Source organism: Arachis stenosperma, chromosome 7 (assembly GCF_014773155.1).
Source record: "Arachis stenosperma cultivar V10309 chromosome 7, arast.V10309.gnm1.PFL2, whole genome shotgun sequence".
In the NCBI taxonomy this organism is placed as follows: domain Eukaryota; kingdom Viridiplantae; phylum Streptophyta; class Magnoliopsida; order Fabales; family Fabaceae; genus Arachis; species Arachis stenosperma.
Window position 1 is genome coordinate 26,163,667 of NC_080383.1, and position 27,061 is coordinate 26,190,727.

At 42.3% G+C, this 27,061-nt stretch overlaps 5 protein-coding genes and 1 non-coding gene across 6 annotated transcripts; 3 read left to right on the plus strand and 3 right to left on the minus strand.

Annotated features, from left to right (window-relative positions):
- Positions 1-2,446: 2,446 nt before the first annotated feature.
- Positions 2,447-5,909, minus strand: LOC130940366 (exocyst complex component EXO70B1-like). Its single transcript, XM_057868480.1, has 3 exons — positions 5,861-5,909; positions 5,041-5,349; positions 2,447-4,792 (listed from the first exon to the last, which is right to left on the minus strand). Exons 2-3 carry the CDS (start codon positions 5,245-5,247, stop codon positions 2,894-2,896), a joined length of 2,106 nt encoding a protein of 701 aa, XP_057724463.1. The 5' UTR covers positions 5,248-5,349; positions 5,861-5,909; the 3' UTR covers positions 2,447-2,893.
- LOC130940367 (uncharacterized) lies at positions 5,766-7,068 on the minus strand. Its single transcript, XM_057868481.1, has one exon. The coding sequence runs from the start codon at positions 6,981-6,983 to the stop codon at positions 6,048-6,050; it is 936 nt and encodes a 311-aa protein (XP_057724464.1). The 5' UTR covers positions 6,984-7,068; the 3' UTR covers positions 5,766-6,047.
- A 624-nt stretch (positions 7,069-7,692) lies between these two features.
- LOC130942026 (uncharacterized) lies at positions 7,693-9,602 on the plus strand. Its single transcript, XM_057870702.1, has 2 exons — positions 7,693-9,066; positions 9,187-9,602. Exons 1-2 carry the CDS (start codon positions 8,102-8,104, stop codon positions 9,422-9,424), a joined length of 1,203 nt encoding a protein of 400 aa, XP_057726685.1. The 5' UTR covers positions 7,693-8,101; the 3' UTR covers positions 9,425-9,602.
- An 82-nt stretch (positions 9,603-9,684) lies between these two features.
- On the minus strand, positions 9,685-10,786 carry LOC130942028 (uncharacterized). The gene has a single exon (XM_057870703.1). It carries the CDS (start codon positions 10,740-10,742, stop codon positions 9,765-9,767), a length of 978 nt encoding a protein of 325 aa, XP_057726686.1. The 5' UTR covers positions 10,743-10,786; the 3' UTR covers positions 9,685-9,764.
- A 1,398-nt stretch (positions 10,787-12,184) lies between these two features.
- On the plus strand, positions 12,185-14,653 carry LOC130939602 (uncharacterized). Its single transcript, XM_057867695.1, has 2 exons — positions 12,185-12,802; positions 12,872-14,653. The coding sequence occupies exons 1-2, from the start codon at positions 12,185-12,187 to the stop codon at positions 14,651-14,653; spliced, it is 2,400 nt and encodes a 799-aa protein (XP_057723678.1).
- An 11,828-nt stretch (positions 14,654-26,481) lies between these two features.
- Positions 26,482-26,589, plus strand: LOC130942871 (small nucleolar RNA R71). The gene has a single exon (XR_009071417.1). It is a non-coding gene; the product is annotated as a small nucleolar RNA R71 (small nucleolar RNA).
- The last annotated feature ends 472 nt before the right edge of the window (positions 26,590-27,061 follow it).

The following is a 27,061-nucleotide window of genomic DNA, read 5'->3' on the forward strand; positions in this document are numbered from 1 at the left end:
TCTAATGGTTCCATGAAACAAGACTTAGCAATTTCTATTTGTTTAGTAAGATCCTTTTTATCCTTCTTTTTCGGGTATTCATTTGCGTAGTGTCCTTCTTCTTGGCAATACCAACATCTACAATTTTCTTTTTTATTTGGGCAATAGTTATTTCTTTGTCTTTTGTTTTTATTGTTATTTTCTTTTCTAAAATATCTCTTTTTTCTCCAATTTGGATAGTATTTTCTTTTTCTAAATTGATATTTTCTTTTTCTTTGAAAATTTTTATTAAGACCATATTTTTGAGGTATCTCCTCATTATCCTGACAGCAAATTCTGATTATATTTGCAAATCTTTTTTGAATAGCTTCTTGCATACAACGTTCTTTTATTTCCTCTCTTATTGCAGAGGTTGCTCCACCAAAATTATTTTCAATTGTTCCTCTATTTATTTCTCTTATAAATCTTCCCATTATAAATTCATTAGCAGGATATGGAAGTTTTGTTATGTACATACTAAGATAATGATTTTTATCTTTTTCTTTTAATTTGTAATAATGTATTCTATATTCACATATATAAGACTCCACATTACATAAATCATATATCTGAATATTAGCTAAATGGTTTTTTGCTTCTTGATATTCTTTATTATAGACTTCTTGTCTATGATCTATAATATTTTTTCCAAAAAGTTCTTTATATAGAATCATCATTATATATAATATCTTATCATAAGCTATTGTTTTTGTTTCTAATTCTTCTATTATTTGGTTTTCTATTGATGTCATATAATCTCTTATAGTTCCTTTAGTATGAAACTCTATGTAATTCCAAATGTCCCTTCCAGACATTTCACTAAGTTTTGGATTAGTAAAGGCTTCTAATAAGAAGGAATTCAACCAGTTTTCGAAAATTTCTTTTTCGTTCTTTTTGCAGTCTAAATCGAGCATTCTTTCTCCTTCCATTTCCTGGATTTTAGGAACGTATTTTGATGGTATTTTTATATATTTTGAATCTTTATTTATAAACCCTTTTTTAAAAGCATAATTATCAAAACCTGTTTCCATTTAAATTGAGATTGATTATCCTTAGATGTTCCAACTTCATTTTTTACTTGTATTGGAATAGCTGGTTCTTCATCACTTGAATAATCTAGAATGTGTTCTTCATTTTCTATATTTTCAGAATTTACTAATTCTTCTTCTATTTGAAAATCATGTTCCATAATATTATTTTCTTGAGCCATTTTTAATTGTTTAAAAAGCATTGTAACTTCTTCTAATTTTTCTTCAATATTCATAATTTCAATGGCGGTTTTACTTTTAAGTCTGTTATGTTGATTATATTTTGAAATTTTTCTTCTTTGGGATTCTCTTTTTCCTTATTTCTTTGAAATTTTATAGATACTAATATTTCTTCAAGTATATCTACTATAGAATTTAATTGTGGGTTAAAAGTATGATAAAGATGTGGGGAATCATTTCCATGGTAGCATTTTTTAGAAATTCCGTGTGAAAAATAAGTTTTTTCAGGTTTTTGAAGTCCTTCAATAAAACTTATAGTAAAATAAAGATTTTGAGAAAAATCATTTTGTATTGATTTCAAGAATTCAGTGTCATTACAATTAACATTGGTTAAAATCATTAATTTTTGATCTATTAATTTTGATAACTTAATTATTTCTTCTCTTAAATCTTCTAATTTACTTTTTTCCATTAGGTGACGCTTTTCTTTGTGAAGAGTTATGGTTTTAAGTGAAAAGTGTGGTTTTAGAATGTGTGGTTTGGATTTTGCCACGTAAGCACATCTTTAAAACAACATCTGTATCCTATATTTCACTTATTTTATTAGGAAAAAGCTTTTAAATGCAGCGTAAATACAGACTCGTGTAATAGCACTGCTACAACTATTTGCGCTATTAATGATATCTATAGAGATAATAATACTTATTATTAGTACTTATAATATTGATAATCATAAATATTATTTCTTTGATAATAACAATTTTAACAACAGTTTAGATAACAAAACTCATAATAATAATAATAATAATAATAATAATAATAATAAATTATTATTATTATTATTATTATTATTATTATTATTATTATTTCAACTGTTATTAAAATTATTATTATCAAAGTAATAATATTTATGATTCTTATCAATATTATAAGTACTAATAATAAATATTATTATTCCTATGAATATCATTAGTACGTAATGCAAATAGTTGTAACAATGTTACTACATGGGTCCCATGTATCTGCGCGTTAAAAAGTTTTTTTTAATAAAATAACGTGAATCCGTAAAAACTATCTTGCACAAAAAAAAAGTCATAAATGACAAAATATCCAACAAAAGAAACAAAAATTAATAAATTTGCTAATTAATCCTAACAATGCTCATTAACAATCCTAACTTTAAGTGAGGGTCTAATCATTTTTCCATGAATCACGCTGTACTGTTTATATCATGTACTGTCTATATCAAGACCAGTCTTTATTCTTTCAAGGGATAGATGTCAATTAGAGACTCATCTAATAAAAATCTATATGTGTAGATGTCTCCATACTATCTACACTCAAGAATTGGCCTAATTTTAAAATATGAGAATCACTATTTTCTCTGTTTCTAGCTTCTCTCTAATCTCTTGATCACTAACACGAGTTTTCACAATAATGTTGAGTTCTCTGACTTCGTATATGTTCCGATTCCACATACTATTGCAACTTGTACTTGAACCAACCAAATATGAAAAATATAAGTTCATAAAATAAAAGAAGACTTGAACTGGTTTTGAGTTCTTGACCAGAAAACATAAGTACTTATACAATGACATAACTCCTTTGGATCGAAGTTTGTGGCAACCTGTTTTCTAATCCTACTCAAGCTTTTCCCGCTCTCTCAGCTACCGACTCATCCGTTTGCCTCCGAGAAACAAACGATTGAGCCGAGCTTTAATTTCAAGCATTCCATACTGTATATAGTCATAAGAAGCTTTGCCAAGAACATCCTGGAGCCTTCCAACGAAGCTTCCATATGCCGGCAACAACATGTTTTCTACGGATACTATTATCTCTTTCCGTATTTCATAGCTGCCAAACCATTTAGACTGAGTGCAACATATCTCCTCAAATTGAATGTTGAACAACTTTAACTTCTCTTTCATGGACTCAATTGCTACATCTTTTGCCAGTGATTCGTTGTTGTTGTCTAGCTTCAACAAGCCTAGCACCTCATCCCATGAGCTTCTTTGATAGTCTTCAAGGTTTTTCTGGAATTTTCCGGTGTGCTTTTGTATCCAATTATCGCCCAAAATTTCAGCGAAACTATATCGTTTGACTCTGCCGAAGTCCATAAATCGAGCAGAGGGAAAATGCTTCAGTGTCTCTAGTTTTATATACATAGTGTTATTCATCATGGCCACATAATCCAAAGAAGTTCCAGTGTAAATTTTGTACTTGGCTTCCAAATGGTTCTCCAACAGCTCTATCATCCAAGCTATCTTGGCAGGAAATGAAGGACAAGTTGTTGTAGGATATTCTTTGAAAGCTTTCTCAATCATAGGCATGACTCTTACTATTGCACCAAGACCATTCATTACATCGCAGGTGATTGGTTCAATGCCTCCTGGAACATCCGCAATGGCTGAATCACAGTGAATCAGATTCTCCAAGTTTTTGAAAACGTCTCTTATTGTCTCACCTAGTCTCCTCCTTGCCTTGATTGCATCGTTTCTCAGCGATACACCGGCCTGATCAGGAAATAATGATTCCAACTCGGTAATCATGTCATTCAACTCCTCAAACATACTCACCACTCTTCTAAACATGGCCAGAGGCGAACGGATGTCAACTACTATTGTATTCACAAAGTTTAGTAGATGAGTTGTGAGTTCCTTGCAAGCCAGCACAAAAGATAGATCCCCCACTGAGGAGAATCCGAAGAAGACGCGATCACAAAGCCTGCGTTCATATAGAAATAGTACACGGAGGGCGATTTTAAAAGTTCTGTTCCAACTTAGAATGTTGTGTGTGATGAAAACATTATGGTCCTCAGGTGTGTGTTTCAACTCTAATTCTGAAAGAAACTGTTGCAAGAACTCCCTGCGACAATTGCTGTATAAGTGGCAGCACTCCTTTTCATATCCAGCAGACAGTGCCATCTTAAAAGTTTCGTTGATGTTGTTGATAATTTCACACGGAAGCATGTCGATTAACAAATTGTCATCGAGATCAAAAGGCTCCATCAGGGACTGGCCGTAAAGTAGGCCTAAAAGTTTTCGATTCTGCTTCTTAAGTGCCTTTAGAGAAGACAAGAGGCCCGGCTTGATGAGAGCAAAATCATTATTGACTTCTTGCGAATGCGAATCAACTTGGGTGATTGCGCTGTCTTGAGTAATGCTAGAATTTAATAGCGATTCTGGTGGATCTACTTGAATGACATGAGGCTCTTCTGGGACTCCATGATATCCATTCGCTCCTTGTTGAGCATCCAAACCGCTATGGATCATGATGAGAGCATAGCTATAACATGCTCCAAGTATCCCAAAAACCCACTTTATCCTCGTGAGTTGTATTGTTAGAGCCGCGAGAAAGAAATAGAGCAAGTCCAGTTCAAATCCGCAGTTACTATGCCTTGACAAGCCAAGAAACATCACAGCAAAAGCAGCACAAGAAGCTATAGAGTATGCATCTGGTTTTCCATTCACGGCTTTATCAAAGTAGAAGGAGTAGAAAGATGTAATCATCAGAACCAAAAAGGCAAGATGAGCTTTTAGTCGGAGACTTCCTGGGCCATGTGATACCTGTAAGAAAAAATCACTAAATTAATCTACTTATTCATATAATGCAAATATTTATAAAAAATTTTAACAACCATCTCTCTTAAAAGTTTAAACAGTTGATTCTATACTTAACACGCCACTGGTGCAAAAGCCTCTTCTTAAATAAAGAAATGTGAACAGCAAGAATCTCTTTTGACATTTTGGTAATAAAAGCTCTTGTCTACTGCAGTTTGTTATCAAGATCAGTATAATATAAAATGGAGCAATACCTTTACAAACAAAACTGCAGTGCAGATGATGAAACTGAAGACACAGTAAAGAAATGTTTTCAGCAGGTTCCATTTCCCGAACAGAGAGTTGAAGGAGGAACTTAAAGCGTAACAGAGCAATCCAAGTACGGCTGAAGCAAAACGTACAAAACTCCATAGTTGGGGATGCTTCAGCCACATCTTTATTTGGTTAAGCAAAGGTCCCATTATATATTTGAGTGCATACGAGTATTTGTAAGAGTTTCTTCAACGGAAGGTAAGAAGAGCCATTGTTGCTATTCATTCTTCCGTAAAATAGCGAGCCTTCCTCTGTTTTCAAAGATAAACGACTTGTAACGTGTTTGAAAGGTTCAAGTTTTTGGACCTATGCCCATTTTGTTTCTCTTAGTCTACAATGTATTATTAAGACAGACGATGGTTTGTGATGGAAGGCTAAGATTAATTCATCTTTGGGATAACGATAGTGACTAATGCTAGGATTATGCCGTCATTCGAGTGAATTCAATTTAATTCAAAATTGTGTTATATTGTGCTTAAAATATAGGATTTCTTTGGGGCTATGGTCTCAGGTTGATAAGGGGGGCTTCTATTATCTACTAGTACGACGGATTCTAGATTGGTCTCAGGTTAACTGATTTTCACACCTTTAGCCATCAGTGAACATGTATTCAAAAATAGTTTCAGAATTGATAATGTAAATCACCTATTAATTCTTTTATGGACGGACAAAGTTCAATATGAAGTTCCATGCTAAAGTATAGATACAAGTAAAGGAATGCAAAAACTGAGTTTGTATTGTGAATGGAATTAAGTCCAATACCTGAGATCATATGATTATATCCAAACCCGTACACTCTGAGATAACTAACTGCCAGCATGGCACTAACAAACTATAACAGCTATAACTGACTCCAACGGATTCTCTACTAGCTGACCACTTGAGTGATCTTCATCTGCTTTCTGACACATTTTTATGCGAAGCATGCTAAAATTCAGCATTTCACAAGTCATATTGATAATGATGAGCTCTCTGGTGCTGTTACATGATCCAATTGTCCATTGCCATTGAAGGCCAATAATGATTGATCTATCATATCAGTGTGGAAAGGCTTTGACGACAGATATGAATAAAAAGATTCAGATGATGAGTTCCTCTTTATAGTGAATCTAGGCTTGCGATAATGGGCATGAGTACCTTTGTAGTTTACATGAATAATTTCCCCATCAATTGTTCTCTCTACTTTCTTCTTAACTATGCAATTGGGATGTGCGCATCTGTAGCAGCTTGTCTGATTTCCCCTTCTTAATGGGTTTTCTTCATATTTTCTCCAACTGTATCCATCATCATGCATTTGTTGTTCTCCATCGGCAGCGTCGATTTCTACTGTTACATGGTCTTGCATTCTCGGCGTTCGGGATTGTGGTTGAGGTTCCGATTTGGAACGGAGAATCATGAGAGAGTAGCAAAATATGGCTGCAACGATGGAGAGCATCAAGTTGATCTTCATGAGTTGAATAGTTAGGCATCCAAGAAAGAAATTGAGGAGCTCAGCTTCAAAGCCAAGATCAATTTGTCTTGACAGGGACAAAGACATGAAAGCGAAAGAAGCACTCGAAATCATGCTTAGTAGGTCTGGTTTTCCATTGTTAGATTTATCATCGAAGAATGAGTAGAGAGAGGTTAGTAGCAAAACCAGAACACCCACGTAAGCTTTAAGCAAGAAGCTCTTTGAAAGCCTGCATTTCTTGGGAAATAGCATCATGGTGCTGATGCTGAAACTTAACAGGGTGTAAAGAATAGTCTTCAACAAGTTCCACTCTCCAAATAGATGTTTGAAAGAAGAACTAATAGCATAACACAGAAATCCATTGACACTGGCCACAATCCTGTAACTCTCCAAAAGCCTTTTACGGTGTAGCTTGTAGGAATTTCGGATTGGCATGCCGCTTAAATTTTTACAAGTGTTTGGTCATATTTGTTTCTTTGTTTTGATCTTTTATTACTTGTTTCATCGAGAAAAAAAAGAAAAAAAAATTGAAATTTTAGCAGGTGTATGGATTCTTCCTACTCTAGTGGCGTCTTTACTCTTCCATTGCGACTAGTTTGACAAATTTGCTTACACTTCTTTGATTTTTGTCACATGTATCACAGTCCTTTTTTATTTTTATTTTTGACTTATGGCATAATATTATCTTTCTACGACAATATCAGTAATTCACAGTATATCACAACCCTATTTTTTAAGTTAGTTTTTAGTTTTCACCCGTAAAATAAAATCATTCTCACAAGTCACAATTGGGGATTGGACTTGATTACTTGACGTGCAAATCAAAACAATAAATTAATAAAATAAAATAAAATGAAAGGGGGGATGATTTTGACTTTTGAGTTTACAGAAACGTGGCGAAGACATGAATCAGCTAGAGCTAATTATTTGAAGTATGTGATGACGGATGGGTTGATTTTTGGGTATCATTGAAGTGCTTAGTTTAGCATCGTTTCGAAGGAGAATTCAGTTTGAGTATACCATGTCCGAAAAATTTCACGTACAACCTTTGAAATAACAACAACAACAACAACAATAATAAGCACCAATGAGTTATAGCTCAAATGACATAGTTTCTCTATACTTATCAAAGAGGTTGCAGGTTCGAGTCTCCTTATCATTGAAGTGCTTAGCCATACTCATCTAAGAACCATGTCTGTGAAATTTCACATAGTCTCTCCATACTCATCATACTCATCTAAGAACGTCAACCAAATATTGCTGAAAGTAATTAACTGCACCCGTATAAGAAAGACTTGAGTGTTAGAGTGGACCACACACACGAATATGCAGAGATAAGATTAGTGTCTATTTCTACTGTTGAAAGTTGACAAGAGTTTATTGATTCCAATTTGGTGTGCTAGTTAACATGTACCAAATTAACAACTCACCCGCAAAAGACGTTAAAAAAATAACAATTATCAAATGAAAATTCCAATTGTAGAGTCCTCCTTTCCTCTACAATTATTACAAGAAAAAGTAGGCTCTTATAGCAAAACTGTAACAGAATTAACATGAAGCTCATCGAAATTAGGAGATGGCTGACGCAGCCACATGTATGGAGGTTTGTTGGTTTGGGTTCATCAGTAGTCGGTTTATTCTGTTACGCAGTTAGCTCCTCCTTCAACAATCTGTTTGGAGAGTGGACCTTCCTGAAAATATTTTTTTACACTCAACTCAGTTTAATCATCTGCATTGCAATCTTTTACGCTAAAGTTTGGCAAAGTTCAAGGAGTCTCCGGTTCAAAGGTCACATGGCATTTTTAGTGTTAACCATAACCTCTGCTTATTCCTTCTTCTTGGATAACAAAGCTGTGAAGAAGAAACCAGACGCATTTAGCTTGATATCATGTCTTGCGTTTTCTATCATGTCGCTTTGCTTGTCAAGACAGATTCCTTGCGGATTTGAAGTGGATCTGATGTATTTCTTTCTCGGAGCTTTAATAGTACAACTCATGAAGATAAAGCTATGGTTAGGTATTCTTGGAGTAGGATTCAGCTATACCCTCAACATTCTTCGTTCTTCTTTAGATGAGAACTTGCATGAAGGAGCAGGACTCCAAGAAGATCAACGTAATGTCGTAATCCAAGTGGAAGAAGAAGAAGAAGAAGAAGAATCCATTTCTCCTCAACCACCAAGATTCATGAGTGTTATTCAAGAATTGCAGAGGGCTAATTGGGGACTTGTTGAGGTGTTATGGTGTCATTTGAAGGAATACCTTGTGGACAAAGATGATCAAATTCCGATTCCAATGACACTGGTGAATGACCATAATTTTCTTATCAATGCGCTTCCGCCGAAAGCAGTCGACGACCTCCATGAAAAGGTTAAGCTGATGATGGATTCCGGGTTCAAGAATGAATGCTCGAACCAGTATAATAGCTGGAGAAGGGAGTTCTTAGAGATGTGTCTATCAATGTTGCAGTTAAAGGTTACCAACAAGATTGAAGGAGTTGACGAGAGAGAGAGGATTAGGAGGTGGGTGAAAGCTTCAAACGTGGTTCTGAGGATTGTATTGCCCAACGAAAGAAGACTCTGTGATCAAGTTTTCTTGGGCTTCTCTTCCTTTGCTGACGTCACTTTCATGTTGTTTTACAGCGATGTCGTAACTACCTTGCAAAAGCTCGCTAATGATTTTGTAACGGAGAGGCGTTCTTCGTTGACTCGTTTACCGAGCATGGTGAAGGTGGTTGGTACACTGCAGGATCTCATTCCAGAGCTTGATGATTCAGTGTTTGCTGCTCAACGCAGTGAAGCAGTCTCCATCATGGAGTTGGAGACATTAGAGGAAGCAACCAAGGATTATTATTGTACAAATATAGAGAATCTAATCTAATTTAATTAACATCATTTGGCTTATTTTTGTTATACTGACATAAAATTTATGTAAAGTTTTTTCTTTATATTTGTCTTTTTTACTTAAACTCTGTAAGTCTGATATTGTAGTTGGTAGTTCTTTAATGTAAAGTTCTAAGGTTAATAAATTACCATTCTAAGGGTGTGGAATTGAAATAGGGAGTAAACGTTCATAACTCATTTAAGTGTGTGAAAATAAAAACGCATAAATCCTTCTATTTAACCCATTGTCACCTTATCTATTTAACATCACGTTTGTATAGATATGATTATTTGTTTTCGTACATCATATTTGCAGGCATCCTGCTCATATTCAACATTCATATTGATAATGATGAGCTCTCTGGTGCCGTATCATGATCCAGTTGTCCATCGCCATTGAAGGCCAATGATTGATCTATAATTTTAGTATGGGAAGGTTCTGAAGGTAGAAGTGAATAAAAAGATTCAGATGATGAGTTCCTCTTTATAGGAAATTTAGGCTTGCAATTACGGTGGGCATGAGTACCTTTGTAGTTTACATGAATAATTTCCCCACCTATTGTTCTCTCTACTTTCTTCTTAACCTTGCAATTCGGGTGTGAGCATCTGTAGAAGCTTATCTGATTTCCCCTTCTTTTCAATGGATTCTCTTCATATTTTCTCCAACTGTATCCATCATCCTGCATTTGTTTTTTGCCATCGTCGTTACTCCATTGGAAGGCATTTAAGTAGTCATCATTTGCAGCGTCAATATCTACTGTTACATGGTCTTGCATTCTTAGTGTTCTCACATGCGATTGAGATTCCGATTTGGAACGAAGAATCATGAGAGAGTAACAAAAGATGGCTGCAACGATGGAGAGCATCAAGCTGATCTTCATGAGTTGAATAGTTAGGCATCCAAGGAAGAAGTTGAGAAGCTCTGCTTCAAAGCCAAGATCAATTTGCCTTGACAGGGACAAAGACATCAAGGCGAAAGAAACATTCGAAATCATGCTTAGTAAGTCTGGTTTTCCATTGTCAGATTTATCAGAGAAAAATGAGTAGAGAGAGGTTAGAAGCAAAACCAGAACACCCACATAAGCTTTAAGCAAGAAACTCCTTGAAAGCCTGCATTTTTTGGGAAATAGCATGATGGTGCTGAGGCTGAAACTTAACAGGGTGTAAAGAATGATCTTCAACAAGTTCCACTCCCCAAATAGATGTTTGAAAGAGGAACTCTTAGCATAACACAGAAATCCATTGGCATATGACATAAATCCCACAAATCTCCATAGCCTTTTCTGGTTTAGATGGTAGGAATTCTGGGTTGGCATGCCGCTTAAATTTACAAGTGCAGGACCTTTCAATTGTGCTTTTAAGATTGGTGAAGTTGTAGTAATAAAGGTCTAAAAGTCAAATCGCGTGTTTACTTGGACTTTGAAATTGTTACTTGATGAAGTTGCCAATCCAGTTTCTACCCATAAACTGAGTACTAGGACCAACAACTTTTGTATTTTGTAATAATCAATTGACCATTAACAATATTTTTAATAGTGTAAAATTACATCGAATGATGATTAAATGCTGGCGATAAAATACAAAAGTTGTTGGTCGCTAAACTTTTCCTATACATTATACATTAAACTTGGACTAAATCTTGAACGACAAATTCTATATTCTTCCATATTATGTAAGTCGTGTTAACTGGTTTTCACGTTAGATACATTCATTGCAATTTTTAATTTAAATTTTAAAATTAATAATAAAATAAAATTCTAAACTCTAAATTATAATCTATAAATTATATTTAAATTTTAAATTCTAAATTAATTAAATTATAAACACTACAACCTAAATTTTAAAATAAAAATTAACATTAAATTAGCAAAATAATTAACACCAGCAAAAATATTCATTTGTTTTCATAACACACAAAAAAATCATCTTAAACCATACAAATACATAAAAAAAATGGAAAAAAAGTCCACAACCAACTAATAAAAATCAGCCAACTTCAACCAATATATAATTATGAGATCACAAAACAAAATTATTTATTTAAAGTAATTTTTGAAATTAGTTTTATACACCAAAATCGTCTCTCAAAATAGCTAACATGACATATGTTAATCCTGACTTGTTTTCCATTAATGATTTAATGCTAGTGATACATGTCACATAATAGTTTGGTCAACAATAATGATACAATAAAAACAAATATTATGATTGACAACTTTATAAATATTAAAAATTAAAAAAATAATCAAAAATTATGTTGTAATTTAATTATTTTTTATTTGTTTTTAACTTATGATTATGTAACGGCCTGGCCCAACCTGCCCCGGGTTGGGCCGACCCGATGAGTACCCGACCCGAGCGGTCGGGCACGTGCGTCTTACCGCGTGCCCCGAACACGCGTCCCTGCCAGCTCCTCGCTGCAGCTAAGACGAAGTTTCGAGGAAGGTGGGCCTGTCCTTGCAGGGCCCACCTCTGACACGATATAAATAGGGAAGGACCTGCCCTTCCCCCAAGGTATGTCACCCTTTACACCTGTCACATCTCCCACCTGCACACCAACTGACTTGAGCGTCTGAGTGTCTTTGCAGGTGGCACCCCCCCTTTTTCCCATCTCCTCCTGTGACGAGAGCTCGGCTACTCGGCGGATTCTAGCCCAACACTTCCCAGGTCGACGTGTTGCCACACCCATCATTGATCACCCGACTTGTCCGGCATCCGACTACCGAACATTGGCGCCGTCTGTGGGGACAACGCTCGAATGGAAGTCGCGCTGGGTCACGGAGACCAAGCTCGAGGAGCTGGAGCGGAAGGGGCAGCCTCCGTCGCCTCGTTGAGGGGGCGGCGGAGGTCCCCCCGACAACATACAGAACAACACACGAGGACACGACCTTTCGGGGGAACGGGCAGCGACAGCGCCATAATAATGCAGGAGCTACGGCACAGAGTCCAGAACCTAGAACGCCAGCTGGCCAATCGGGAGCAGGACGGACGAACCACCGATCCCAGCTACACCCCATCCCCCGAAAGAGAAGAAGAAGACTCCCACCGAAGTCGCTCGCGGCGTACCCCCGCATCCCGAACGGAAGCGGAGAGCACGCGCGAGGAATCACCCATCCCGAGAAGACGAAATGACACGGTCATCTATTCCAGGGGAAGATCAACTCGCCGAGCCGCGCGTGATCGCGAAGACGGGGAAGGGAGAACACGGCAACCCGTGATAATGGGCGCCACCCCATTCCACCGATCTATCCTCGAAGTCCGGTTGCCGAAACATTTCGACAAACCAACGGACATGAGGTATGACGGAACCCAAGACCCTCTAGAACACCTCACGGCCTTTGAGGCCAGGATGAATCTGGAGGGGGTAGGGGACGAGGTAAGATGTCGCGCCTTCCCAGTAACCTTAGCGTGACCCGCGATCAGGTGGTTTAACGGCCTCCCACAGGGGTCCATCCACAACTTCTCGGATATCAGCCGCGCGTTCCTAGCCCAGTTTACAACACGAATAGCAAAGGCCAAACACCCGATCAACCTTCTGGGGGTTACCCAGAGACAGGGAGAGCCGACAAGGAGGTACCTAGATCGTTTCAACGACGAATGCCTTGAAATCGACGGCTTGACCGATTCGGTGGCCAGCCTTTGCTTAACGAACGGCCTCCTCAACGAGAACTTCCGAAAACACCTCACCACGAAGCCGGTTTGGACGATGCACGAGATCCAGACGGTAGACAAAGAGTACATAAACGATGAGGAAGTCAGCCGAGTTGTGGCTGCCAACAAACGGCAGCCCGGCTACAATCAACCACGGCAACACGGGAACGGGGATAGGCCAAAGGAGCGAACCAGGGAGGAGGCGCCAAACAAGACGCCGAGAACATTCCCCCGAGTCGGGAAATTCACCAACTATACCCCCCTCACGCTCCCCATCGTGGAAGTGTACCAACAAATAGCAGAGAAAGGAATCCTGCCGAAGGCCCGACCGCTCAAGGACCGCACCGGAGGGAGCAAAAACCTCTATTGCGACTACCACAAAGGTTACGGTCACCTGACGCAGGACTGTTTTGACCTAAAGGACGCACTCGAACAAGCGATAAGAGAAGGCAAACTAGCAGCATTCTCCCACCTTATCAGGGAGCCAAGGAGACGTTATCGCGACGAAGATGAGGAAGGCAAAACCCGTTCGGCCAAGCGACGGCCAGAGCCAGAAGGCGGAGATCACGGCCTCACTGTAATAAACGTAGTGACGGCCAAAAACGCTGCACCCAGATCCAGATCCGCACACAAGAAAGATATAAAGATACTGTCGATTTCCTCATCATCGATGCAAAGCTCTAAGAAGCCTCCGCTCATCTCCTTCGGCCCGGAAGACCAGTGGTTCGACGACGCCCCGGAAAACCCACCCATGGTCATCACGGCCCGGGTGGGAACCGGCCTCGTCAAACGCATCCTCATTGATACAGGGGCGGACTCGAACATCATGTTCCGCAATGTATTCGACGCGCTGGGGCTCAAAGACGCCGATTTGACGACTCACCAACACGGGGTCATAGGGCTAGGGGATCATTTCATTAAGCCAGACGGAGTGATATCCTTGCCAATCTCATTGGGACAACCGCAGGGTCGAAGGTCGGCGATGGCAGAGTTCGTGATCCTCCGAGACTCGACTGCCTATAACATCATCTTGGGAAGGAAGACGATCAACGACTTCGAGGCCGTAATCAATACAAAGCTGCTAGTTATGAAGTTTGTTACCGATGACGGATCTATAGGATCCGTAAGAGGGGACCTCGAGACGGCGGTCGCTTGCGACAATGCCAGCCTCTCCTTAAGAAAGAAGTCCAAAGAGGCGTCCGGCGTGTTCCTGGCCGACCTAGATGCCAGGGTAGACGACAGGCCCAGGCCGGAACCAGAAGGAGATCTAGAGAAGTTCAGGTTCGACGACGAAGAGGATAGATTCACATTCGTCAATAAGAACCTCCCGTGCGAGCTAAAGGAACCCTTGGTCGAAATGATAAGAGCCAACAGAGATTTGTTCGCCTGGACACCGGCCGACATGCCAGGCATAGACCCAAGAGTCATGTCGCATCATTTAGCCGTCAAGGCGGAAGCGCGTCCAGTAGCCCAACGTAGGAGGAAAATGTCGGCAGAAAGGGCAGAGGAGGTGGCCAAGCAGACGGCCAGCCTCCTCGAGGCAGGCTTTATACGAGAAGTAGACTACTCGACATAACTCTCGAACGTAGTCCTGGTGAAAAAGCACAACGGCAAGTGGAGAATGTGCGTAGACTACTCTGACCTCAACAAAGCTTGTCCGAAGGATTGCTTCCCCCTCCCTAACATAGACGCACTCGTCGATGCCGCGGCGGGATATCGGTATCTGAGCTTTATGGACGCCTACTCCGGTTACAACCAGATACCAATGCACCGTCCTGACGAAGACAAGACGGCGTTCATAACGCCAGGGGGAACATACTGCTATAAGGTGATGCCATTCGGCCTAAAAAATGCGGGGGCAACGTACCAGAGGCTGATGAATAGGATATTCCATGACCTCATAGGGAAGACAGTCGAAGTCTACGTGGACGACATCCTTGCGAAGACGACACGACCTGACGATCTCTTAAACGATCTGGCAAGTGTCTTTGCGTCCTTCCGGTGACACGGCATGAGGCTGAACCCCCTCAAGTGTGCTTTCGCCATGGAAGCAGGGAAATTCCTTGGATTCATGATAACCCAGCGAGGGGTGGAAGCCAACCCGGAGAAGTGCCAAGCCATACTCCAAATGAAGAGCCCGGGCGATATAAAGGACGTCCAAAGGTTAGCGGGACGACTGGCCTCGCTGTCGCGGTTTCTCGGAGCATCGGCAACAAAGGCCCTACCGTTCTTCAACCTCATAAAGAAAGGAATAGCGTTCGAATGGACACCCGCATGCGAGGAAGCCTTTCAGCACTTTAAGGAAATTCTGGCGGCACCCCCGGTCGGGAAGCCAAAAGGAAGCCAAAAGATGGGGAACCAGGTTGTACCTTTATCTCGCTATGGCCGCGCAACAAAGGCCCTACCGTTCTTCAACCTCATAAGAAAGGAATAGCGTTCGAATGGCACCCGCATGCGAGGAAGCCTTTCAGCACTTTAAGGAAATTCTGGCGGCACCCCCGTCCTCGGAAGCCAAAAGATGGGAACCGTTGTACCTTTATCTCGCTATAACAGGAGAACTTTGGCCGCGTCTTGGTGTTAGAAGAAGGGAGGAAGCAGCAACCAGTCTACTTTGTCAGCAGGGCCCTACAAGGGCAAGTTGAGGTATAACAATTGGGAAAAGTTAGCTCTGGCACTCCTGACCTCTTCGCAGGTTAAAGCAATACTTCCAAAGTCACCAGATTATCGTAAGAACGAACAAGGGATCCGACAAGTGCTCCAAAAACCCGCTTGGCGGAAGAATGATGACCTGGTCCATTGAGGTAGTACGAATAGTCAATTAAGTTCGAGTTCCCCGTCTCAAATAACCAAGCAGAATATGAAGCCCTTATAGGAGGACTGGCCTTGGCGACAGAAGTTGGGGCAACGAGGTTAGAGATATGCAGCGACTCGCAGATCGTCACTTCCCAAGTGAACGGGAGCTACCAAGCTAGGGACCCCCTGCTGCAGAAATACCTGGAAAAAGTCAAGGACTTGAGCCGAAAGTTTGAAGAAGTCACGATCCAGCACGTTCCGAGAGAAGGAACACACGAGCAGATCTCTTGTCGAAGTTGGCCAGCACCAAACCAGGAGAGGGCAACCGATCTCTCATCCAAGGGAAGATGAAAGAGCCGGCGGTCACACTACATCTCTCAAAGCTAAACCCCTCCTGGCTGGACCCCATCACCAACTTCTTAGAAAACGGCAAGCTCCCCGACAATGAAAAAGACGCCAAGAAGCTAAGTAGGGAAGCTGCCAGATATGCCATCATCCAGGGTCAGCTGTTCAGGAAAGGGTTCAACCACCCCCTGCTGAAGTGTTTGCACCCCGACCAGACGGATTACGTCCTTAGGGAAGTCCATGAGGGGTGTTGCGGCCACCACATAGGAGGCAAGGCCCTAGCGAGGAAGTTAATCCGAGCCGGATATTATTGGCCATCAATGATGACTGACTCCATGGAATTTGTCAGGAAGTGTGTCAAGTGCCAAGAAAACGCCAACTTCCATCGTGCGCCGGCCTCTGAACTCAGCTTGCTAACGTCCTCCCGACCGTTCTGCCAATGGGGAGTCGACCTCTTAGGACCCTTTCCCGTAGGCTCGGGGCAAGTCAAATACCTTATAGTCGCTATTGACTACTACACGAAATGGATAGAAGCCGAACCGCTGGCCAGTATATCCTCGTCCAATTGTAGGAAATTCTTGTGGAGACAAGTCATAACACGGTTTGGTATCCCGGAAGTCATCATCTCGGACAACGGGAGACAGTTCACCGACAAGAAATTCACAGAATTCCTCGCCGGCCTGGGCATAAAGCAGAGATTCTCCTCGGTGGAACATCCACAGACAAACGGCCAGGTCGAGTCCGCAAATAAAATCATCCTGTTAGGGCTCAAGAAACGGTTGGATGGCAAAAAGGGCGCTTGGGCCGACGAGCTCGCCTCAGTCCTATGGTCCTACCGAACAACAGAGCAGTCCTCCACTAAAGAAACGCCCTTTCGACTAACGTACGGGACAGATGCAGTGATACCAGTAGTGATCGGGGAACCGAGCCCACGACTACTTCTGAAGGGAATAGAGGAAACTGTCGAAAAGGACCTGATAGAGGAGACCAGGGAAATGGCCCACCTGGCGGAGGCGGCACTAAAACAGAGAATGGCCTTACGTTACAACGCCAAAGCGCTCAGAAGAAAGTTCGAAGAGAACGACCTCGTCTTGAGGCGTAACGACATCGGCCCATCCACCCCTGGGGAAGGCAAGTTGGCAGCAAACTGGGAAGGACCGTACCGAATCAAAGAGGTAATCGGAAGAGGAGCGTATAAACTGGAAAGACTCAGCGGCAAAGAGATCCCGAGGACACGGAATGCGGATAACTTGAGAAGGTTTTATTCCTAAGCCATTTCTGTAACAGTACTTCAATATCCTCGATTATAATGATTAAACTTGCTCGATTTTCATACACCATTTTTGCCTATGTTATCACTAACTTCTCGAACGACCACTATAAAAACAAGGGTACACGGCCCCGGGACTGATCACCCCGGGAGCCCCTCAGGTCAAAAACGCGGTAAACGACTTTAACAAAGAGAGCGCCACAAACGGCAAACGCGAGTAAACGGAAGCGAAACGACAGCAAGTAAAACTAGAAACTAAACAAACGGGTAAACGATCCCATAAGCCCATTAACGGGCACCAAAAGTCGCAGTACAAGGTTCAACAAAAAAAGAGTTTAATAGTACAAACATTATTTCTTCGGCATATCAACGACCTTCCCATCCTTGATGGTCTTGAAAACACCAATTGCCGACACATCGAAGTCCGGAGAAATAATTTTCACTTGAGCTTTGAGGGCATCTTCGGTCGTGAAAATCGCGTTCTTCCCCTGCTCCCTGACCTCCTTGTGTTTCCGCTTGAACAACTCGGCTTCCTCCCGAGCAGCCTTAGCGGTCGCCATCGCTTCGTCCCGCTCTTTCTCCAGAGCGGACACCCGACCTTGCGCGGCACTCAATTGATTTTTCAAAGTTGTCTCCTGTTCCATCAAGCGGGACACAGAGGCATCGGCAGTCTTCAACTTCTCCTCCGCCGAAGTAGCCTTCTTCTGGGCGGCGTCGAGCTTACTCCCCGCTTCAACTAACCGATCCTAAAGCGTTTTAACTTGGGTTTTGTACTTGTTGTTGGCATCAACAGCAAATTCAAGCTTCCGACGAAGCGAGGCCATACCAGAAAGCTCAGATTCATCCTTTCGGGCTATGGCCGCGCCGCGAAGGAGGGTACGGTACATCCACCGAGCCTGCCCCGAGAGGTCGGTGCCATGGAAGTGATCCTCCGTACCCGGGAGCAGCTGGGTATCTATGAACGTCCCAGCATCAAAGTTCCTTTCCATGACAGTCAAAACCCCCTCGGGACTGGAATGCGACCTCTGTCTCTTGGGAGTAGGGATGATGGACAACTCTTCCTCTTCCTCCCGACGTGAGGTAGACGAGTGCCCGGGAATTGGAACCTCCGGAGGAATCAGATCCGCGGAAGTCGGAGTGGCGGCCTTGGCAGACATTTCGACCTCGGGAGGATGCACTTCTGGAGGAGCTTCTGGAGGAGCCGTCGCCTGCTGTTCTCCGGTCTCCTCACCCGCGTCGTCCTGGAGGAAAGTTTGGAACAGGTTATCCATGCCGGTCACCTCGGTAGAAAGTCCCACTGCTGACAAGTTAAGAAATGAATTAGTAAAAGCAACAACAGAACATTTAAGCAGACGACGACACGACAAAAGAAACTCACGGATATAATCTCGAGCGGCCTCCTGATTACCCATAAGGAGGTGTGGATTCACATTGTTCCTCCCAAGAACCGCCCACAAGATGTCGGCCACCCGCCGGTCCACGGCCGACATCTTGTTATAAGAGACTTTGATAAAAGGATTAGACCCCGCCCCGAAGCTCCAATATGTCGGGATGAGGCGCTGCTTTTCCAAAGACAACCAAAAGGGGTGACGACCCTTGACCGGGCGGACCTTAAAATACTTGTCCTTGAATCCGTGGTAGGAGTCCTCGAACAAACCGAAGATCCTCCGGCCTTGGGCGGACCGAAAGGACATGAAACCTTTCTTGTGTTTCCCCTCCTTCGAGGGGTTTGTTAGACTAAAGAAAAAGAGGAAGACGTCGACAGAGGTCGGCAACTCCAAGTACTCGCACACCATCTCGAAACAACGAACGGAAGCCCAGCTGTTCGGATGTAATTGAGACGGAGCCACCGAAATTCGGTTCAGGAGGTCCATCTGGAAGGAGGAAAGGGGAATGCGAACCCCTACCTGAGTGAACATGGCCTTGTAGAACCAGATCCAATCGGGAACCCGGGGGGCATTAAAGTTAATCTCATAAAGCCGTTCGTGAGGGGCAGGGACGTATACGTCATAGTTCGCCTCCTCGTCGGTACCCCCACAGAGGTACTCGGCCTGGCGAAATTCCGTGAGCTCCTCCTCACCCATCTGATTGGGAGAGTTCTTGAGGTCGGAAACCACCCACGCATACGGGTCATAACCCGCGGCGGAGCTAGATGCTCGGCTAACAACACGAGGCATACCTACAGTGAGGGCATCGTGCGGTTAGTCCGTGAGGTCGGAAGCCAGGGAAAACCTAAAGAAACCCCACGTGCCATGACCACAAGGGGGACTAAACAAAACCAAGGCCAGAACAATGGCGCAAAACCCCCATGACACACCACAGATGGTAAAAATAAAATGCAAAGAAAATGCATCCATGAACAACAAAAAACAAACACAGAAAAGATGCCCACAACAAGCATAAACAGACATGCAAGCTACCATTGAAGCAAAAAAGGATGGTTACCTGGGTGATCGAGGAGGTTCGGATAAAAGCGAAAGCGCAACGATGAAAACAACTTCTGATAGTGAAAATGCAGGAAGAAGGAATGGACAGTGTGATCAGAAAGGCAAGTAGAAGGAAAACAAAACGCAAACTGTTTAAAACCGCTTTGTGGAAGCGCGAAAGGCTGGGGGCAGAACAGTCTTTGCACGCGTGGGTTTTTTCGACCCTTAATGAGCATTTAATGCCCCTCGCGAAAAACGAGGCGACAAAAGAACGCCCCAAATCGCGAACGGATACGAGCAGCGCGTCCCCCACACGGACGAACGAATTCACGACGACGAAAGGAGAAATAACTCGCCTCCAATGACCTGAACGGTCGATTAGCGGCGCGTGGGGGCACTGTAATGGCCTGGCCCAACCTGCCCCGGGTTGGGCCGACCCGATGAGTACCCGACCCGAGCGGTCGGGCACGTGCGTCTTACCGCGTGCCCCGGACACGCGTCCCTGCCAGCTCCTCGCTGCAGCTAAGACGAAGTTTCGAGGAAGGTGGGCCTGTCCTTGCGGGGCCCACCTCTGACACGATATAAATAGGGAAGGACCTGCCCTTCCCCCAAGGTATGTCACCCTTTACACCTGTCACATCTCCCACCTGCACACCAACTGACTTGAGCGTTTGAGTGTCTTTGCAGGTGGCACCCCACTTTTTCCCATCTCCTCCTGTGACGAGAGCTCGGCTACTCGGCGGATTCTAGCCCAACACTTCCCAGGTCGACGTGTTGCCACACCCATCATTGATCACCCGACTTGTCCGGCATCCGACTACCGAACAGATTAGATTTTTATTCATTATTTTTTATTAGATTAGTTTTAATTAATTTTATTATTTTTTATTATAAAAAAAAGGTTCGGCAAGTGGTGTGCGAAATTGTGATCACTACTTTTCACAACTCAAATAATCCCTAGTAATGGCCCCAAGAACTTGGTGCTCAATACCATGGCATAAACACAACTTTGCACAACTAACCAGCAAGTGCACTGGGTCGTCCAAGTAATAAACCTTACGCGAGTAAGGGTCGATCCCACGGAGATTGTTGGTATGAAGCAAGCTATGGTCACCTTGTAGATCTCAGTCAGGCAGACTCAAATGGGTATAGTGATATACGAATAAAGCATAAAGATAAAGATAGAGGTACTTATGTAATTCATTGGTAGGAACTTCAGATAAGCGTATGAAGATGCCTTCCCTTCCGTCTCTCTGCTTTCCTACTGTCTTCATCCAATCCTTCTTACTCCCTTTCCATGGCAAGCTTATGCAAGGGTTTCACCGTTGTCAGTGGCTACCTCCCATCCTCTCAGTGAAAATGTTCCTATGCTCTATCACAGCATATGGCTAATCAGCTGTCGGTTCTCGGTCAGGCCGGAATAGAATCCAGTGATTCTTTTGCGTCTGTCACTAACGCCCCGCCTGCTAGGAGTTTGAAGCACGTCATAGTCATTCAATCATTGAATCCTACTCAGAATACCACAGACAAGGTTAGACCTTCCGGATTCTCTTGAATGCCGCCATCAGTTCTAGCCTATACCACGAAGACTCTGATCTCACGGAATGGCTGGCTCGTTTGTCAGGCGAGCACTCGGTTGTCAGGCGATCAACCATGCATCGTGTATCAGGAATCCAAGAGATATTCACCAGAGCCTTGGTTGCTCGTAGAACAAAAGTGGTTGTCAGTCACCTTGCTCATAGGTGAGAATGATGATGAGTGTCACGGATCATCACATTCATCAAGTTGAAGAACAAGTGATATCTTGGACAAAGAACAAGCGGAATTGAATAGAAGAACAATAGTAATTGCATTAATACTCGAGGTACAGCAGAGCTCCACACCTTAATCTATGGTGTGTAGAAACTCCACCGTTGAAAATACATAAGAACAAGGTCTAGGCATGGCCGAATGGCCAGCCTCCCCCAAAGAGGGTTTAATCATCAAAGCATGATCAAAAGATCCTAATACAATAGTAAAAGGTCCTACTTATAGAAAACTAGTAGCCTAAGGTGTACAAAGATGAGTAAATGACATAAAAATCCACTTTCGGGCCCACTTGGTGTGTGCTTGGGCTGAGCAATGAAGCAATTTCGTGTAGAGACTCTTCTTGGAGTTAAACGCTAGCTTTTATGCCAGTTTGGGCGTTTAACTCCCATTTAGGTGCCAGTTCCGGCGTTTAACGCTGGAATTTCTGAGGGTGACTTTGAACGCCGGTTTGGGCCATCAAATCTTGGGCAAAGTATGGACTATCATATATTGCTGAAAAGCCCAGGATGTCTACTTTCCAACGCCATTGAGAGCGCGCCAATTGGGCTTCTGTAGCTCCAGAAAATCCACTTCGAGTGCAGGGAGGTCAGAATCCAACAGCATCTGCAGTCCTTTTCAGTCTCTGGATCAGATTTTTGCTCAGGTCCCTCAATTTCAGCTAGAAAATACCTGAAATCACAGAAAAACACACAAACTCATAGTAAAGTCCAGAAAAGTGAATTTTAACTAAAAACTAATAAAAATATACTAAAAACTAACTAGATCATACTAAAAACATACTAAAAACAATGCCAAAAAGGGTACAAATTATCCGCTCATCACAACACCAAACTTAAATTGTTGCTTGTCCCCAAGCAACTGAAAATCAATAAGATAAAAGAAGAGAATATACTATAGACTCCAAATTATCAATGAAACTTAGCTCCAAATTAGATGAGCGGACTAGTAGGTTTTTTGCCTCCGAACAGTTTTGGCATCTCACTTTATCCTTTGAAATTCAGAATGATTGGCTTCTTTAGGACTCAGAATCTAGATAGTGTTATTGATTCTCCTAGTTAAGTATGATGATTCTTGAACACAGCTACTTATTGAGTCTTGGCCGTGGCCCAAAGCACTCTGTCTTCCAGTATTACCACCGGATACATACATGCCACAGACACATAATTGGGTGAACCTTTTCAGATTGTACTCAGCTTTGCTAGAGTCCCCAATTAGAGGTGTCAAGGGTTCTTAAGCACACTCTTTTTGCCTTGGATCACAACTTTATTTCTTTCTTTTTCTTTTCTTTTTCTTTCTCCCCTTTTTTTTCGTTTTTCTCCTTCTTTTTTTTTGTGTTCACTGCTTTTTCTTGCTTCAAGAATCATTTTTATGATTTTTCAGATCCTCAGTAACATTTCTCCTTTTTCATCATTCTTTCAAGAGCCAACAATTTTAACATTCATGAACAACAAATTCAAAAGACATATGCACTGTTCAAGCATACATTCAGAAAACAAAAAGTATTGCCACCACATCAAACCAATTAAGCTAGTTTTAAAGATGAATTTGAAATCCTGTACTTCTTGTTCTTTTGTGATAAAAACAGTTTTCATTTAAGAAAGGTGATGGATTCATAGGACATTCATAACTTTAAGGCATAGACACTAAGACACTAATGATCATAAGACACAAACATGGATAAACATAAGCATTAATTTTCGAAAAACAGGAAAATAAAGAACAAGGAAATTAAAGAACGGGTCCACCTTAGTGATGGCGGCTCTTTCTTCCTCTTGAAGGTCTTATGGAGTGCTTGAGCTCCTCAATGTTTCTTCCTTGTCTTTGTTGCTCCTCTCTCATGATTTTTTTGATCTTCTCTAATTTCATGGAGGAGGATGGGATGTTCTTGGTGCTCCACCCTTAGTTGTCCCATGTTGGAACTCAATTCTCCTAGGGAGGTGTTCAGTTGCTCCCAATAGTCTTGTGGAGGAAAGTGCATCCCTTGAGGCATCTCAGGGATCTCATGATGAGAGGGGTCTCTTGTGTGCTCCATCCTCTTCTTAGTGATGGGCTTGAGGTCATGCCTTCTCAGTTGAACTGGCTTCCCTCTTGAATCTCTCTTCCATTGAGCGCCCTCTTCACAAATGTCTGTGAGGACTTGGTCCAACCTTTGATCAAAGTTGACCCTTCTTCATGGCCACAACTTCATTGAAGTGGTCTTGATGCACCCTTGAGATGAATCTCTCCATCTCCCATGACTCGGAGGTGAAAGCTTTTGCCTTCCCTTTCCTCTTTTTAGAGGTTTCTCCGGCCTTGGATGCCATAAATGGTTATGGAAAAACAAAAAGCAATGCTTTTACCACACCAAACTTAAAGGGTTTGCTCGTCCTCGAGCAAAAGAAGAAAGAAGAGAGTAGAAGAAGAAGAAAGGAGGAAGAAGGGAAGGGCTTTGTGTTCGGCCATGTATGGGTGGGTTTGGGAGGGAAAGTGGTTTGAATTTGAAGGGTGAGGTAGGTGGGGTTTTATGAAGGATGGATGTGAGTGGTGAAGAGAAAGATGGGATTTGATAGGTGAAGGGTTTTTGGTGAATGGGTGAAGAAGAATGAGGGTGGTGGGGTTGGTGGGGATCCTGTGGGGTCCACAGATCCTGAGGTGTCAAGGAAAAGTCATCCCTGCACCCAATGGCAAGAAAATTTGCGTTTTGAGCCAATTCTGGCGTTAAACGCCGGGCTGGTGCCCATTGCTGGCGTTTAACGCCAGGTTCTTGCCCTTTTCTGGCGTTTAACGCCAGTCTGGTGCCCCTTTCTGGCGTTAAACGCCCAGAATGGTACCAGACTGGGCGTTAAACGCCCACCTGCTAGCCTTACTGGCGTTTAAACGCCAGTAAGTTCTTCCTCCAGGGTGTGCTGTTTTTCTTCCTGTTTTTCATTCTATTTTTTTGCTTTTTTCAATTGATTTTGTGACTTCTCATGATCATCAACCTACAAAATAAAATAAAATAACAAAGGAAAATATATAAAATATAACATTGGGTTGCCTCCCAACAAGCGCTTCTTTAATGTCATTAGCTTGACAGAGGACTCTCATGGAGCCTCAGAAATGCTCAGAGCTATGTTGGAACCTCCCAACACCAAACTTAGAGTTTGAATGTGGGTGTTCAACACCAAACTTAGAATTTGGTTGTGGCCTCCCAACACCAAACTTAGAGTTTGACTGTGGGGGCTCGGTTTGGCTCTGTTTTGAGAGAAGCTCTTCATGCTTCCTCTCCATGATGACAGAGGGATATCCTTGAGCCTTAAACACCAAGGATTCTTCATTCACTTGAATGATCAACTCTCCTCTATCAACATCAATCACAGCCTTTGATGTGGCCAGGAAGGGTCTGCCAAGGATGATGGTTTCATCCATGCACTTCCCAGTCTCTAGGACTATGAAATCAGCAGGGATGTAATAGTTTTCAATCTTCACCAAAACATCCTTTACAAGTCCATGAGCTTGTTTTCTTGAGTTGTCTGCCATCTCTAATGAGATTCTTGCAGCTTGCACCTCAAAGATCCCTAGCTTCTCCATTACAGAGAGAGGCATGAGGTTTACACTTGACCCTAGGTCACACAGAGCCTTCTTGAAGGTTATGGTGCCTATGGTACAAGGTATTGAAAACTTCCCAGGATCTTGTCTCTTTTGAGGTAATTTCTGCCTAGACAAGTCATCCAGTTCTTTGGTGAGCAAAGGAGGTTCATTCTCCCAAGTCTCATTTCCAAATAACTTGTCATTTAGCTTCATGATTGCTCCAAGGTATTTAGCAACTTGCTCTTCAGTGACATACTCATCCTCTTCAGAGGAAGAATACTCATCAGAGCTCATGAAAGGCAGAAGTAAATCCAATGGAATCTCTATGGTCTCATTTTGAGCCTCAGATTCCCATGGTTCCTCATTGGGGAACTCAATGGAGGTCAGTGCACGCCCATTGAGGTCTTCCTCAGTGGCGTTCACTGCCTCTCCTTCCTCTCCAAATTCGGCCATGTTGATGGCCTTGCACTCTCCTTTTGGATTTTCTTCTGTGTTGCTTGGGAGAGTACTAGGAGGGAGTTCAGTAACTTTCTTACTCAGCTGTCCCACTTGTGCCTCCAAATTCCTAATGGAGGACCTTGTTTCAGTCATGAAACTTTGAGTGGTTTTGATTAGATCAGAGACCATGGTTGCTAAGTCAGAGGTGTTCTGCTTAGAATTCTCTGTCTGTTGCTGAGAAGATGATGGAAAAGGCTTGCCATTGCTAAACCTGTTTCTTCCACCATTATTGTTGTTGAAACCTTGTTGAGGTCTCTGTTGATCCTTCCATGAGAAATTTGGGTGATTTCTCCATGAAGAATTATAGGTGTTTCCATAGGGTTCTCCTAGGTAATTCACCTCTTCCATTGAAGGGTTCTCAGGATCATAGGCTTCTTCTTCAGATGAAGCATCCTTAGTACTGCTTGGTGCATTTTGCATTCCAGACAGACTTTGAGAGATCAAATTGACTTGTTGAGTCAATATCTTGTTCTGAGCCAGAATGGCATTCAGAGTATCAATCTCAAGAACTCATTTCTTTTGATTAGTCCCATTGTTCGCAGGATTCCTTTCAGAAGTGTACATGAATTGGTTATTTGCAACCATTTCAATTAGCTCTTGAGCTTCTGTAGGCGTCTTCTTCAAATGAAGAGATCCTCCAGCAGAGCTATCCAAAGACATCTTGGATAGTTCAGAGAGACCATCATAGAAAATACCTATGATGCTCCATTCAGAAAGCATGTCAGAAGGACATTTTCTGATCAATTGTTTGTATCTTTCCCAAGCTTCATAGAGGGATTCTCCATCCTTCTGTCTGAAGGTTTGGACTTCCACTCTAAGCTTACTCAATTTTTGAGGTGGAAAGAACTTTGCCAAGAAAGCATTGACTAGCTTTTCCCATGAGTCCAGGCTTTCTTTAGGTTGTGAATCCAACCATGTCCTAGCTCTGTCTCTTACAGCAAAAGGGAATAGCATAAGTCTGTAGACCTCAGGGTCAACCCCATTAGTCTTGACAGTGTCACAGATTTGCAAGAATTCAGCTAAGAACTGATGAGGATCTTCCAATGGAAGTCCATGGAACTTGCAATTCTGTTGCATTAGAGAAACTAATTGAGGCTTAAGCTCAAAGTTGTTTGCTCTAATGGCAGGGATAGAGATGCTTCTCCCATAGAAGTCGGGAGTAGGTGCAGTAAAGTCACCCAGCACCTTCCTTGCATTGTTGGCATTGTTGTTGTTTTCGGCTGCCATGTCTTCTTCTTCTTTGAAGATTTCTATTAGGTCCTCTATAGAGAATTGTGCCTTAGCTTCTCTTAGC